The 13,756-nt window shown below is 47.1% G+C and overlaps 1 protein-coding gene across 1 annotated transcript in view; it reads left to right on the top strand.

The window, feature by feature from the left end:
- Positions 1 to 1,101: 1,101 nt before the first annotated feature.
- Positions 1,102 to 13,756, top strand: part of ITM2B (integral membrane protein 2B) — a 34,293-nt gene continuing 21,638 nt past the window's right edge. Inside the window, exon 1 of the mRNA XM_060231696.1 lies at positions 1,102 to 1,424. Within this exon, the coding sequence (XP_060087679.1) occupies positions 1,302 to 1,424 (123 nt within the window). The 5' untranslated portion in view covers positions 1,102 to 1,301. The remainder of the gene's footprint in view (positions 1,425 to 13,756) is intronic.

Below are 13,756 nucleotides of genomic sequence, written 5' to 3'. Positions count from 1 at the left end.
ACAGCTTTTAAATGCCTTCCTTCCATTTGAAATAATGGATAGGGGCACCTTTTTGGGGGGCTCATAGAATTGGACCCCCTGGAGGCAGGAGCCAGGTTGTGACGAGCATGATTGAACTCCAAAGCGAGTTCTGGCCCTCATATTTAAACGGACGGCACACCTTTTAAATGCCTTCCCTCCACTGGAAATAATGAAGAATAGGGGCACCTTCTTTTGGGGCTCATAGAATTGTACCCCCTGGTCCAATCTTTCTGAAACATGGAGGGTGCTTTGAGAAGCATCAGATGCTAAGCTGAAAATCTGGTGCCTCTACTTAAAAAAACAGCCCCCCCCCCCCCCCCCGAGCCTCAGATACCCTTGGATCAATACCCTATGTCAGGGATGTTAAACTCATTTGCTGTGAGGGTCGGATCTGACATAAATGAGATCTTGTTGGGCCGAGTCATGTCGGGTTGGGCTGGGCCATGTATGTACCTATTTAATATTAGGTACCAAATTTTATAAAGAACACAGACAAACGCAAATATTTTTCAAAAATTTAACACATGCTTAAAATGTTAGCACTCATTGGTCTTAAAGATGCTTTCTTTGTATTTCTCCCATGGGATCCAGGGAACTGGGCAAAGGAAGCTCTGGCTCTTTCCTTCCTTCCCCCGGGGACTGGGGGGGGGGAGCCTCGGCCAATAGAAGGAAGAGAGGCTTGGCTCAGTAGCTCCACTGTGCAATTGAGAGAACCTGGCAAAGCAAGCTATTCCTCCCCCAGCCAATGGAGAAAACAGAGGTTTTGCTCTGTAGCTCCTGTGCAGTTGAGCAAGCCTTGCAAAGCAAGTTGTTCTGCAGAAGAAAACAAGAGAGAGGGAGAAGGACGCAGAGGACAGCCAGTTGCTTGGGGGACTGACAGGAGCGGGGGGGGGGGTGCTGCTTCAGCCCCCCAAAGTGCATGTTTGACACCCCTGCTATGGGAATCAGTCTCCATGGGGAATAATGGAGTGCCCAGCAGACATTTCCCTACCCCCCCCCCCCCTTTCTGATGACCCTGAAGCGTGGAGGGAGGACCTGCAAACCCTGCCCCACCTGGGGATTGGCAACCCTACGTCTGAAGGAAACCTTCCCAGGGCTCCTTGACACCTTCCCCCCCTCCCTTCCCGGCCTCGGCTCGGTTGGCCTCCGGGGCGGAGCCAAAGAAGCGCCTCCAGGAGCAGGGGAGAGCCGGTGAGGGCCGAGCCGGAAGCTGCCAGGGAATCACCTCAGAAGCAACTGAGGAGAGCGCCGCCGCTGCAGCAGCTGCAGCCGCCGCCGCCATGGTGAAGGTGTCGTTCAACTCGGCCTTGGCGCAGAAGGAGGGCGGCAAGAAGGAGGACGAGGAGGAGGGCAAGGAGGGCGGCGGCCTGGGCCAGGTGCTCATCGTGCCCGCCGATGGCAAGGTGAGGAGGAGGAGGAGGCCGCCGCCTCAGCAGCTCAGGGCCCCGGTGGCAGGGCTGCAAGGAGACTGGAGCGGGCGCCTTCGACGAGACCCGCAAGTTGTTTCCGCGGAGAGGCGGCCGAGGAGCGCTGCGCTCCTGAATCTAAAATGGCTGACGTGATCGGGCGCTTGTGTGTGTGTGTGTGTTTTTTCCCCCTTGCTGCTTTTAGGAGGTTTTGTTTTAGCCTTGGGGGAGGCTCCTGCGGGGCTCGCTCCGCGTCTCCCCGGTTCTTTAAAGGCCGCCTTCTCCCCGCTCCGCAGCGTCGCTCCCCTTCGGTCTAGAGCTGAAGCTCGTGTGAAGCTGCAGGGAAACCTTCGCTTTTGCCTTCTCTCCTGCAGCAGGAGCCCGGGGGGGATGAAGACCTCGCTTTCTTTTGCTACACGCCGCCCGAAGGATAAAACGACCAAAGAGGCCTTTGTCGGGGGAGGGCTGCAGCGCCGGATGGAGGCCCAGAGGCAGTTGTAAATTTGGGGGAGGGGGGGGGCTTGCAAATTATCTCAGAGGCTGAGCACCCGCGCCACCGCCCATCACCCCCACTGCAGGCACCTTCTCAAAAAAAACCCCTTTTGCTAAGCTGCGGGGGAGAGGCAAACTTGGCAACAACGCCAGCAGCCGCTTGGCCGGGCAAGTTGGTCAAGAGCAGCTGCAAGCAGGGGGGGGGGGGAAACTGGAGGGGAGCTGGCCCGGGGCCCCTAAAGGCATGGGGCCCCGTAGGCCAGTGCCTGCTTGGCTTGATTGTTAATCCAGCTCTGGAGGGCTACATGGGGCTCTTTCACCCATATTGGGTGGCTCACTGCCTGGTTGGGCGGCTTGGCATTTGTCTCTTTAAATCACTTCTCCAAGCCAGCTGGTGGCTTGGAGAATGCATTTAAAGTTAAGGTTGCTTTCTTTCCACCTCTCTCTCTTTCCTCCCTCCCCCATCTATTTTCCTTCCTTCCCTGAAACATCTGACATTCATATCTTGCGGCTCTCAAACGTCTGATGCGTATTCTGTGTGACTCTCAGGTTAAGCAAGTTTGGTCACCCCTGTCCTAGAAGTCTGTAGGTTCAAAATTAAACAGGGAGACTTCAAGATGTTGGCGCTGCAAAGACTCCTCTTGGCGCTGCAAAGACTCCTCAGTCTCCCCCCCCCCACCCCGCCAAAAAATAATAATATTTGTTGGTCTGACACCGGAGGTTTACTTATTTTATTCATTTGTACCCCTCCTTCCTCCCCGGTGGGGACCAGTGTTCCCTCTAAGCTGAGTTAGTGTGAGCTAGCTCCCAGATTTTTAGCCTCCAGCTCACACATTTTTGTCTTAGCTCAGGAAGGATGACCCCAGAGCACCATAGTTTATGCAGGAGCTCACAGCTTTAATGCCAGTAGCTCACAAAGTAGAATTTTTGCTCATAAGACTCTGCAGCTTAGAGGGAACATTGGTGGAGACCCAAAGCAGTTTACAACCTTCTGCCCTCCCATTTGATCCTCACAACAATCCTGTGAGCTAGGTGAGATGGAGAGAATGTGACTGGCTCAAGGTCACCCAGCAAGTGTTTACAGCACAAGTGGGGATTAGAACCCAGGTATCCAAGCTACTAGTCTGACATTCATAACTACTCTACCCCTGGTTTAGCGCCCCGTTTTCATTCCTTTCAGGTTGGTTGCCTTGCAGCCCCCCTGATGGGCCCAGTTTTAGAGGATTGTGATGACTGTGGATTGAAGCATTCTGGAAACATTTCCTCCTGTCACACTGACTTTAAACATTAATCTGTTCGTGAGTCACCTTGAGCAGGCCTCTGAAGAGGCTGATTAATCTTCTACAGAAAAATAAAAAAAAATTGCAGCTCTGTCTTTGCACAGTGATGTACCTCTGAGCGACAACGCTATGTGGATCTTATTTATTTGTCACGGAAAACCAGCAAATGGACTTCAGGTGATAGAATCCATGCACATAAAGTTTCTAAGACCCCAGCTTTGTCATTCCTGAGCTTCTGTCTAAAACAGTAGGAGTTTAATATACAGTAGAGGAGCTACAATTCCTAAGTGACATGGAGGAGAACAGTAGCCCTATAAGACAGACTCTGCATTTGGACAGCTTTTATGGGTTTTGTAACAGTCTGTGCAACTTTTTGAAATATTATATGGCGCATCAGATTTTTGAGTGCTAGTATAGTATAATGACTTAAATGCCTGAAGCTGAGAAATCTCTAGTCTGAATCTAACCTTGACCACAAGGGTCCCAGTCAGCATGAATATGAGATAGTTCCGTGGAGCCGTAAAGACTAACAAGGTTGTATTCCACAATCAGCTTTTGTGAGTTTTAACAGGGATAAATGTATACATTTAGGTAGGGAAAATCCAATGCATGGTTATAGGATGGGGGAGACTTGTCTTAGCAGTAGTATGTGCGAAAAGGATCTAGGGGTCTTAGTGGACCGTACGCTGAACATGAGTCAACAGTGTGATGCGGTGGCTAAAAAGGCAAATGCAGTTTTGGGCTGTATCAACGGAAGTATATTGTCCAGATCACGTGATGTGATGGTATCGCTTTACTCTGCTCTGGTAAGACCTCACCTGGAGTATTGTGTTCAGTTTTGGGCACCACATTTTAAGAAGGATATAGACAAGCTGGAACAGGTCCAGAGGAGGGCGCCGAAGATGGTGAGGGGTCTGGAGACCAAGTCCTATGAGGAAAGGTTGACGGAGCTGGGGATGTTTAGCCTGGAGAGGAGGCGGCTGAGAGGTGATCACCATCTTCAAGGGCTGTCATATAGAGGATGGTGTGGAATTGTTTTCTGTGGCCCCGGAAGGTAGGACCAGAACCAATGGGTTGAAATTAAATCAAAAGAGTTTCCGGCTCAACATTAGGAAGAACTTCCTGATTGTTACAGCGATTTCTCAGTGGAACAGGCTTCCTCAGGAGGTGGTGGGCTCTTCTTCCTTGGAGGTTTTTAAATGGAGGCTAGATGGCCATCTGACAGCAATGAAGATCCTATGAATTTAGGGGGAGGTGTTTGTGAGTTTCCTGCATTGTGCAGGGGGTTGGATTAGATGACCCTGGAGGTCCCTTCCAACTCTATGATTCTATGAGTCACTGCTCATTTCTTTAGCTATGGAAATCAAGCTGAGAATTCATTGTGGGGCGGGTTGGGTGGTGGTGGGGAGAGTTAAGGCTGAGAGTTAATTCCATCGTGAGTTTTTAGAGCAGGGATGACCAAAGTTGCTTACTGTAGGAGCCACATAGAATACATCAGATGTTTGAGAGCTGAAAGACATGGACATCAGATTAGGAAGGAAGGAAATCAAATAAATGGGAGAAGTGAAAAGAAAGCAACTTTAAATGCATTCTCCAAGCTGCTGGTTGGCTTGGCTTAGAGAAGTTATCTAAAGAGAGAAATGCCTTCTCCAAGCCAGCTGATTGGGCACTGGGGGCTTTGAGAGTCACACAATATGTGTGGAAGAGCTGCATGTGGCTCCCAAGCTGCAGTTCGGCCACTCCTGCTTTAAAGTGTTGATTCACTGTGTGGGGAAACCAGACTGTAAGAAGGATTGATCAAGGCAGGCAGCTGTGTTGGTCTGAAGCAATAGAAGCAAAGTTAAGATTCCTAGTGGCACCATTCAAGACCAGCGGAGTTTTATTATGAGTTGTGAGCTTTCTTGTGCAAGCCACCCTTCTTTAGTTTCATTTCCATATGCATTTGAAGAAGTGTTTGCTGACCTGAAAAAGTTCTTATTGAATTAATAATAGTGCTTTAAGCTGCCATTGGACTTTTGCTGTATTTTGCTGCAGCAGACTAGCTTTTGCAATCCGCATGGATGTGTCCATTTTTACACAGAAGCATACTCTGATTCAGGGGTGGCCAAACTGTGGCTCAGGAGCCACATGTGGCTCTTTCACATAGTGTGGCTCTCAAAGTCCCTGCCACTCCATCGGCTAGATTGGAGAAGGAATTTCTCTCTTTAAATCACTTCTCCAAGCCAGGTCTTCTTTCTGTAGACAGAATCTTCTCCACTGTACGCCCAACAACTTGTGATCTGGACCCTTGCCCCTCCTGGCCAGTTAAATCTTGCCAGAGAGAGCTTAGATGTCCTATACGGGACATCGTAAATAGATCCCTCTTGGAAGGACTTTTTTCAACACCTCTTAAAGAGGCTGTGGTTTGCCCTCTTCTGAAAAAAGCTACATCAGATCCGGCCGAATTGGCACATTATTGTCCGGTCTCGAATTTACCCTTTTTGGGTAAAATTATTGAGAGGGCAGTAGCATGAAAGTTACAGAGTTTTCTGGATGACGCTTCTGTTTTAGATCCCCACCAGTCCGGCTTTCACCCAGGCCATGGGACGGAGACAGTGCTGGTCGCCCTAGTGGATGACCTCTAGCAACATCTGGATTGAGGCGGTTCGGCGGGTACTGATGTTGTTAGACCTATCGGCTGCGTTTGATACGGTTGACCATCAATTGCTGACCCGCCGCCTCGCCGATGTGGGAATTCAGAGGTTGGCCTTGCAGTGGCTTTCCTCTTTCCTTGATGGTCAGGGACAAAGGGTTGCGATTGGGGGTGAACTGTCCCAGAGGCACCCGCTTAATTGTGGGGTGCCACGGAGGGCGGTTCTCTCCCTGATGTTATTCAACATCTACATGCGCCCTCTTGCCCAGATTGCCTGGAGGTATTGGTTGGGCTGTCACCAATATGCTGATAACACCCAACTCTATCTACTGATGGACGGCCGGCCTGACCATGTCCCAAGAAACCTAGACCTGGCGTTGCAAGCTGTGGCAGGTTGGCTCAGGCTGAGTAGACTGAAGTTGAACCCAGCGAAGACAGAGGTCCTTTGCCTGAGTCGCGGTGGCCTGGGTAGGGAAATCCCCCCACTAGCATTTGATGGTGCGCCATTGCAAATGGCGCGCAAGGTCAAGAGCTTGGGAGTGCTGCTGGAGCCTGCCTTGACAATGGAGGCCCAGATAGCAGCCACTGCTAAATCCGCTTTTTTTCATCTTTGGCGGGTGAAGCAGTTGGTCCCTTTCTTGGAGCGCGGCGACTTAGCAACAGTGATCCATGCGATGGTCACTTCTAGGTTGGACTACTGTAATGCACTCTACATGGGGCTGCCCCTGTGCCGAATCCGGAAACTGCAGCTAGTGCAGAATGCAGCGACCAGGCTGTTATTGGGGCTCCCTAGATGGAAGCACATACAGCCGGGGCTGCAGGAACTTCATTGGTTGCCAATAGTGTACCGGCTTTGGTACAAGGTGCTGGTCATTACCTTTAAAGCCCTATATGGCCAAGGGCCTGCCTACCTTCGGGACCATCTCTCCCCATATATTCCCCAGAGGGCACTGCGATCTGGTTCTCAAAGTTACTAGAGAAAGGGCCTTCTTGACCTCAGCCCCACACTGGTGGAACCAATTACCAGAAGAGGTGTGGGCCTTGCGGAACCTTGCTCAGTTCCGCAGGGCCTGCAAGACTGCTCTTTTTCAGCTGTCCTTTACTTAATGATCCTACAGCATACTGGTGAATGAATACCGTCACCACGGAAAAACTGTACGATGCATAACGCCAAGTTTTTAACTAATTTAATCTTAGAATGTTTTTAACTATAATGATGATCAATTTTATAAATGGTTCAGCTATAATATGTATGTTTTAATTGTTGAAATGCCTGTGTTGTGAGCTGCCCTGAGCCTGCTTCGGCGGGGAGGTCGGGATACAAATTAAATACTCCCTGGATAGCTCAGACGAGCCTGATCTTGTCACATTTAAGAAGCTAAGTTGGGTCAGTGCTGTCAGTATTCGGAAGGGAGACCACCAAGGAGTACCAGGGTCAGTGCACAGAGGTATGCAATGCCGAACTACCTCTGAAGGTCTCTTTCTTTTAAAATCCGACAGGGCCACCATAAGTCAGCTGCAACTTCATAGCCAAAAAAATAATAAAGGTCGTCCCCTGAGCTTCTTGGAGAAAAGATGGGATGCCGATCTAGCACACGTGACTTAGGCACGTTTATATTTGTATATGGTACAGGTGGGAAGGGGAAATGTTGATACCTTTATCTGTAGATTAGAGATTTTCAAAATTATACATGAGATAGAGAAGACAAAGAAGTACTTTTCTCCCTTTCTCACAGTACAAGAACTCGTGGGCACTCAATAAAATTAGTGAGCAGTAGGTTTAGATAAGAAGTTCTTCACCCAAAGAGTAATTGACACATGGAATTCACTGCCACACAAAGTGGTAGCAGCTACGAGCAGACAAGAGATTAGAGGCACATCAGTGGCTGTAAGCCGCAAGATATAGATGGATGCTCTGTGTTCTTGGTGTTTGAAGGGCAACAGTGGGAGGGCTTCTGGAGTCTGGCCTTGCTGGTGGACCTCCTGGTGGCACCTGTTTTTTGGCCATTGTGTAACACAGAGTTGAACTGAATGGGCAGTTGGCCTGATGCAGCATGGCTTCTCTTATGTTCTAGATTATATTAGTTAGAAACTACGTCTGATCTGCTTTTTGCATTGTTGTCTCTTAAGTGAGAATGAGTTCAGAATGTACCTTGACTTTTTTGTGAGAATCGTAATGAAAATTAGTTCTTAAAATGCTGTAACTCTGTTTAAGATTGCACTGTATGGGTACCACTAGATCAATTCATCACTGAAGTTGGAATTTTACTTGTAATTTTTTTCCCCACTCTTTTCTTCTTCCTTTAGTTGTATTTAGCAGAATATATTACATTAGTGTCTGGAAAAATATACATATACTGCATAGTTAGGACATGGTCTTCATTAACTTATTTGGCACTTCCCTCAGATGTTTTAGCTAATCAGAAGTCTTTAGCTCGCCAGATTATAAATTCTACAGCGCTCTGAAAATTACCTTCAATCTTGCACCTTGCCCATGAGACTTGGCCGAGGCTGAAGCACAATCACATAGATAAGATGGAAAATCACGGACAAAAATTTCACTGTAGTTTAGCTTTCTGAGTGATGTTCTGAACTTAAAGTTAGAGTTTTAGGAGCAATTATCACAGGATTTTCTTCTGTTTCTATAACACTTTTCATATATATCTTGCCCTTCCTCTATGGGGAATAGAGTGGGAATTGGTGTTTTGGTCTTGTCTTTTGGGGTAATATATTTACTTAGAATTGACTTTGGAAACAAATATTGAATGCTGTTGCTGTTCTCCAGCACAGCTGCAAATTAAAATAAAAAGCTTGCTTCAGTGGAGAGCAGTCTGAATTGTTAATGATTTATTTTGAATGTTTGGACTCAAACAATGGAAAATTTGGGATCGGCCATTTAAATCAAAGCAGTTACGGGAATTAATTCTTGTTAGTTGTCCCTATCTCAGTTCCTCCTTTTGTTAGCTTCAGGGTAAATTGCTTCCTGACTCCAGTAGTAAAAAACCAGCTTTGACTTTCCCTCATCATCCTACCAAGATATTGTTATAGTCTAAACAAAACAAGAATTTATATTCTAAACAAGACAAGAATCCATGCAAATGTTTCAGCATTTTCCACAAGTCAGTCGGTCTGAGCACAGTCACTCAGCGTCCATCAAATGTGTTCAATTATGCCAGGCCTCAGATTCAGCAGGAGCTCACAGGAGCACAGCTCCTTAACCTTTCTGACGGTCCCCCCTCTTCCTCCCCACCAGCCTTGCCCATTGAATAGTAGGTGTAGCTGCATAAGAATCCCTGGATTAGGAGAGCGGGCAGCCAGCCAGCCACTAGGAGCTTTGCTACATCCCCAGCAGCCCTCATTATAACCTCTGGAGAAGCCCTCAACACCCTTTCTCCACTTCTTATGTGATTGCGGGTGGCTTGCTGGCCTTTTGACTGTGGTGGGGGGGCAGCCCAGGAGAGCCCCAGGCTGACTGGATCTCTAGCCAGCCCAAGCAGGCCTCATTCACCCAGGGCTCTCCTTGCATCAGGTTGCCTTTGGCTGGGGGTGGTGGTGGCATATGCTAATGAGTTATGCTAATGAGCTTCACCACCTATTTTGCTACAAATAACCCCTGAGTTATGCCAAGACAAAAGATGCTGCCATCATCAAGAAAGGAAGGCTTCAGGCAGGAGATTCACATGGAAATTTTCCAATGAGATGTGGTAGACCTTTTTGATCTCACCATGTCCAGTGGGGCTTTTTGGTCCTCTTACTGTTGTCGATGCATGCAGAATTTTAAGCGTGGATCGTGATTGACGTAATTCATTTGCTTTTTGCAAAATGTATTTTAATCAGAAAGTGCATTAACACATTCTTCGGTTTTCATTATCTTCTATTAGCTCATGGCCCATATATTCTGGTTTTTTAGAAATTCCTCCAGTGCAGACAGTAACACAGTTCTGCCATTTCGCCCAGGCCTCTATATATATTTTGAGATGAGAAAAGCTAACACAGCAATATTTGGCAGCCACTTCCACAGACTCCATGGCAACAGAGCAGTCACTGCCAATCGCAGTATAACCCACTGAAAACTTCCCTACCAAGTATGCACAGAAACCAATGTAACCCACATGGCTACTAGCATTGAATAATTCTTGCTCTCCTTGCGATATGGTCATAGCAGCTTGCAGGCAGAGATAAGAACAGTTCTTCTCCTTTCTAATCCCTTTACTCCAGTGATTAGGAGGGCTGTGTGTAGTGCTAGGGGACAGGCAGAAGTTAAATGGACTGGTACACACATTCTGCGAGTACTCTGTAGAAGAAATGGGGAGGGGGGGAGCAAGGAGGTATGCTCTCTGCACAAACAAGATGGAGAAACCCCCTTTGTTGGTATGACAGGCCAGAGTTGAAGTGAACTAAAATAGGATCAGGTTTAGAATTCAGCTCCTTGGAGCTAAGAATCGTTTCAAAATTCCCATTTCTCACCTCCCTCCTTCCCAATGCTGCTTATAAAATGCAAATACTGTGTTAATAATGTAAATAGAGTGTGCATCTACACAGTCTCTCAGTTCTCGCTTATACCCAGAATTGAACTTCATTGGTCTTGGAGGTACTGCTGAACTCAAACTCAGTTCTCACATCTGTTAGTTAACTCTTGTATTTGTAGCCAATTCGCTGCTATTCACAGATCTTACCAACTGCCTTAATCGAATCTCATCTATAATCACCCAGTTACTTCTGCGTCTTGTCTCTAACTAGCCCAGGGGTGGCCAAACTGTGGCTCTTTCACACGTCTTGTGCGGCTCTCAAAGCTCCCGCTGCCCTGTTGGCTGGCTTGGAGAATGTATTTGTCTCTTTTAAATCACTTCTCCAAGCCAAGTTAGCTGGTGGCTTGGGTAATGCATTTAAAGTTGCTTTCTTTCCACCCCTTCTTCCCTTCCTGTCTTGCAGTTATGAAACATCTGATGTTCATGTCTCGTGGCTCTCAAACATCTGAACTTTATTCTATGTGGCTCTTACGTTAAGCAAGTTTGGCCACCCATGAACTAGCCCTTCCTAGCAAATAACCCCACCACCACTGCCTAAAAATAAATTATGCAAACACACTCACACCTATATATAATAGTTGAAGACGTTCTGTTTCACTGCATCTGAAGAAGTTTGCATGCACATGAAAGCTTATACTTTGAATAAACTTTTGTTGGTCTTAAAAGTACCACTGGACTCAAAATGTGTTCTATGTAAATAATGTTTATATAGTTTCTTTGTTTATGTTTTGCTGCCCAGGTCACAGCTGACTTACAGCAACACAGTAGGGTTTTCAAGGGAACAGACGTTCAGAGAAGAAGATGATGATACTGGATTTATATCCCGCCCTATACTCTGAATCTCAGAGAGTCAGAGTGGTCACAATCTCCTCTATCTCCCCCCCCCACACACACACACAACAGGCACCCTGTGAGGTAGGTGGGGCTGAGAGAGCTCTTATAGCATCTGCCCTTTCATGGACAACTCCTGCAAGAGCTAAGGCTGACCCAAGGCCATTCCAGCAGGTGCATGTGGATTAGTGGGGATTCAAACCCGGTTCTCCCAGATAAGAGTCCACGCACTTAACCATTGCACCAAACTGGCTCTCCAGAGGCAGTCTGCCGTCACCTTTCTCTGCACCACAATGCCGGTATTCCTTGGGGATCTCCCATCCAAGTTCTGAACAAGAAGAGAGAATTATGTAAGATACCTTAGCTTCTGAGATGTGAGAAGATCAGGCTAGCCTGGGCCAATATGATATAAATATACTTGCAGACGTCCTGCAAAAATTTTACTCTTTAAGCTGTAAGCATTTCATCTATTCAATGCATGTAGAAGTTTGTCCTCCAAAAGAAAATACATATTACTAGGAAATCTTATTAAAGTTTGAAATGTGTCTCTTGTGGGTGAAGTAAAAATACGCAGGACATACACTGTGGAGGAAGACCCGGGGCAAGAGGCTTTGTACGCGTGTAATGCAGATCTCACAGGATGATGCCTTTTTTGATGAAATTTTGACCGTTTCTGCAAGTACACTTAGAATTAGATGAAGTTATGCAGTTTGCAAACTGCTTTGTTTTTTTGTGGATTTTGGTATCTGGTTATGGCAGGCTGTAACAACATGGGTGATGCAAGTCAGTCTTTTAGACCTGATTGGGCGTCAGTCCGTTCCAAGGAGCTGGGCTAGATGAATGGATTGCCTCCAGAAGCCCAGTTTTATTTATTTACTTCATTTGTACTCAAGCTTTATTCCTAGTGGGGGCCTAAGGCATCTTACATGAGCTGGTTTGGCGTAGTGGTTAAGTGCGTGGAATCTTACCTGGGAGAACCAGGTTTGATTCCCCACTCCTCCACTTGCAGCTGCTGGAATGGCCTTGGGTCAGCCATAGCTCTGGCAGAGGTTGTCCTAGAAAGGGCAGCTGCTGTGAGAGCCCTCTCAGCCCCACCCACCTCACAGGGTGTCTTTTGTGGGGGGGGGGGGAGAAGATATAGGAGATTGTAAGCCACTCTGAGTCTCTGATTCAGAGAGAATGGCGGGGTATAAATCTGCATTCCTTCTTCTACATAATTCTGATTTTATCCTTACAACAGCCTGGTGAGATATAAGTCAAACTGAGAGTGTGTGACTGATCCGAGGCTACCCAGCAAGCTTCCATGGCAGAGCAGGGATTCAAACCTGGTTCTCCCAGATCCTAGTTGAGCATTCTACCCACTACCTGCATTGGAGAACTATGTACATAATTCAGATATAAATCAGGCTCACTGTCATCCATGGTTGTAGCCTGGGGTGGGTGGCGCTAGGGGTGCCCTCCCATTCAAGGGAAGATTGGGTGGGGGTGCTGCAGATTCGATAGGGGGTACCACCCCCAGCACCCCCCACTGGCTACACCCCTGCTGTCATTACAAGGCATGAGTTAATTTCTCTAATACAAGTACTTTCACTAACAGTTCTGCAGCTATCCCTGAGCCCTTTGCAAGAGGAAGTTTCTGGATTCGAAGAAGCGTTGTTGAGAAACGGGGTGTTATGTATATATTTGGAGCACTCACAATAATAAGCATTGCAGGAGTTCTTCCAGTTCTGCTGTTTTTAGATTTCAGGGTCTCTTGCTGTTTCTCAGTTCTGCCCATCCTCTTATGCTTCTGCATCTGGAGCTTGCACGCAGAAGCGTCTACACCACGGTGCCGCATCAAATTCCTTTCCCGAACCCACCAATCCTGTGCTTTTACCCCTTTCCCCTTTACTTGCTCTTCACACTTTAAGCTTTGAAGCTGCTCTCTTTTGCTTTTGCGCAGAAAGAACAGACACAGCTGTTATTTCTCCTCTTGACCGCTGATCCCAAGGTGACAACATCTGCCCTTTGACCTGTACTTCTTGTGTAAGCTAGCAAAAAGCTGAAGTGAAGGGCTGTGTGATGTTTGTCACTTCTCATGGGAAGGTCACTTACAGGCCTCAGTTTTAGGGAACTTGCTTGCTGCAGCTGAAGAAGGAATACAAAGCCCTAGCACTGGAATTACTTGGAATAGCTTAAGTTAAGAAACTAGTCTGAGAACTCAGTTCATGATGACAACGTAACATAGCTATTGAAATCATGGCTCCCAGAGAAGGAGACACAGGAATGTATATTAGCAGCAGAGGGGTGGTGTCTCAGTAAAACAGAAATTGCATAAAAAGCAAACGATTGTAGCAACCTTTGCCTTTGTTGGAAAGATTTGTAGCCCAGAGATGTTGGCACTTGCTGGAGAAAGCTTCTGACACACACAAGGAAATTGAAGAATGCACAGAATCTGGCTAACCTTTAACAGTGAAGTTCCACAGCGAACTCTTGCTCTTCCGCTTTGAGTATGCAATATATTCATAGTTCCTCATTTGTTGGAATGGCCCTTGCAGTTCAAGAATAACTTTTTATCTCCCCACC

Source organism: Heteronotia binoei, chromosome 1, assembly GCF_032191835.1.
Source record: "Heteronotia binoei isolate CCM8104 ecotype False Entrance Well chromosome 1, APGP_CSIRO_Hbin_v1, whole genome shotgun sequence".
NCBI classification, from domain to species: domain Eukaryota; kingdom Metazoa; phylum Chordata; class Lepidosauria; order Squamata; family Gekkonidae; genus Heteronotia; species Heteronotia binoei.
This window is presented reverse-complemented; position numbering and strand designations above follow the sequence as displayed.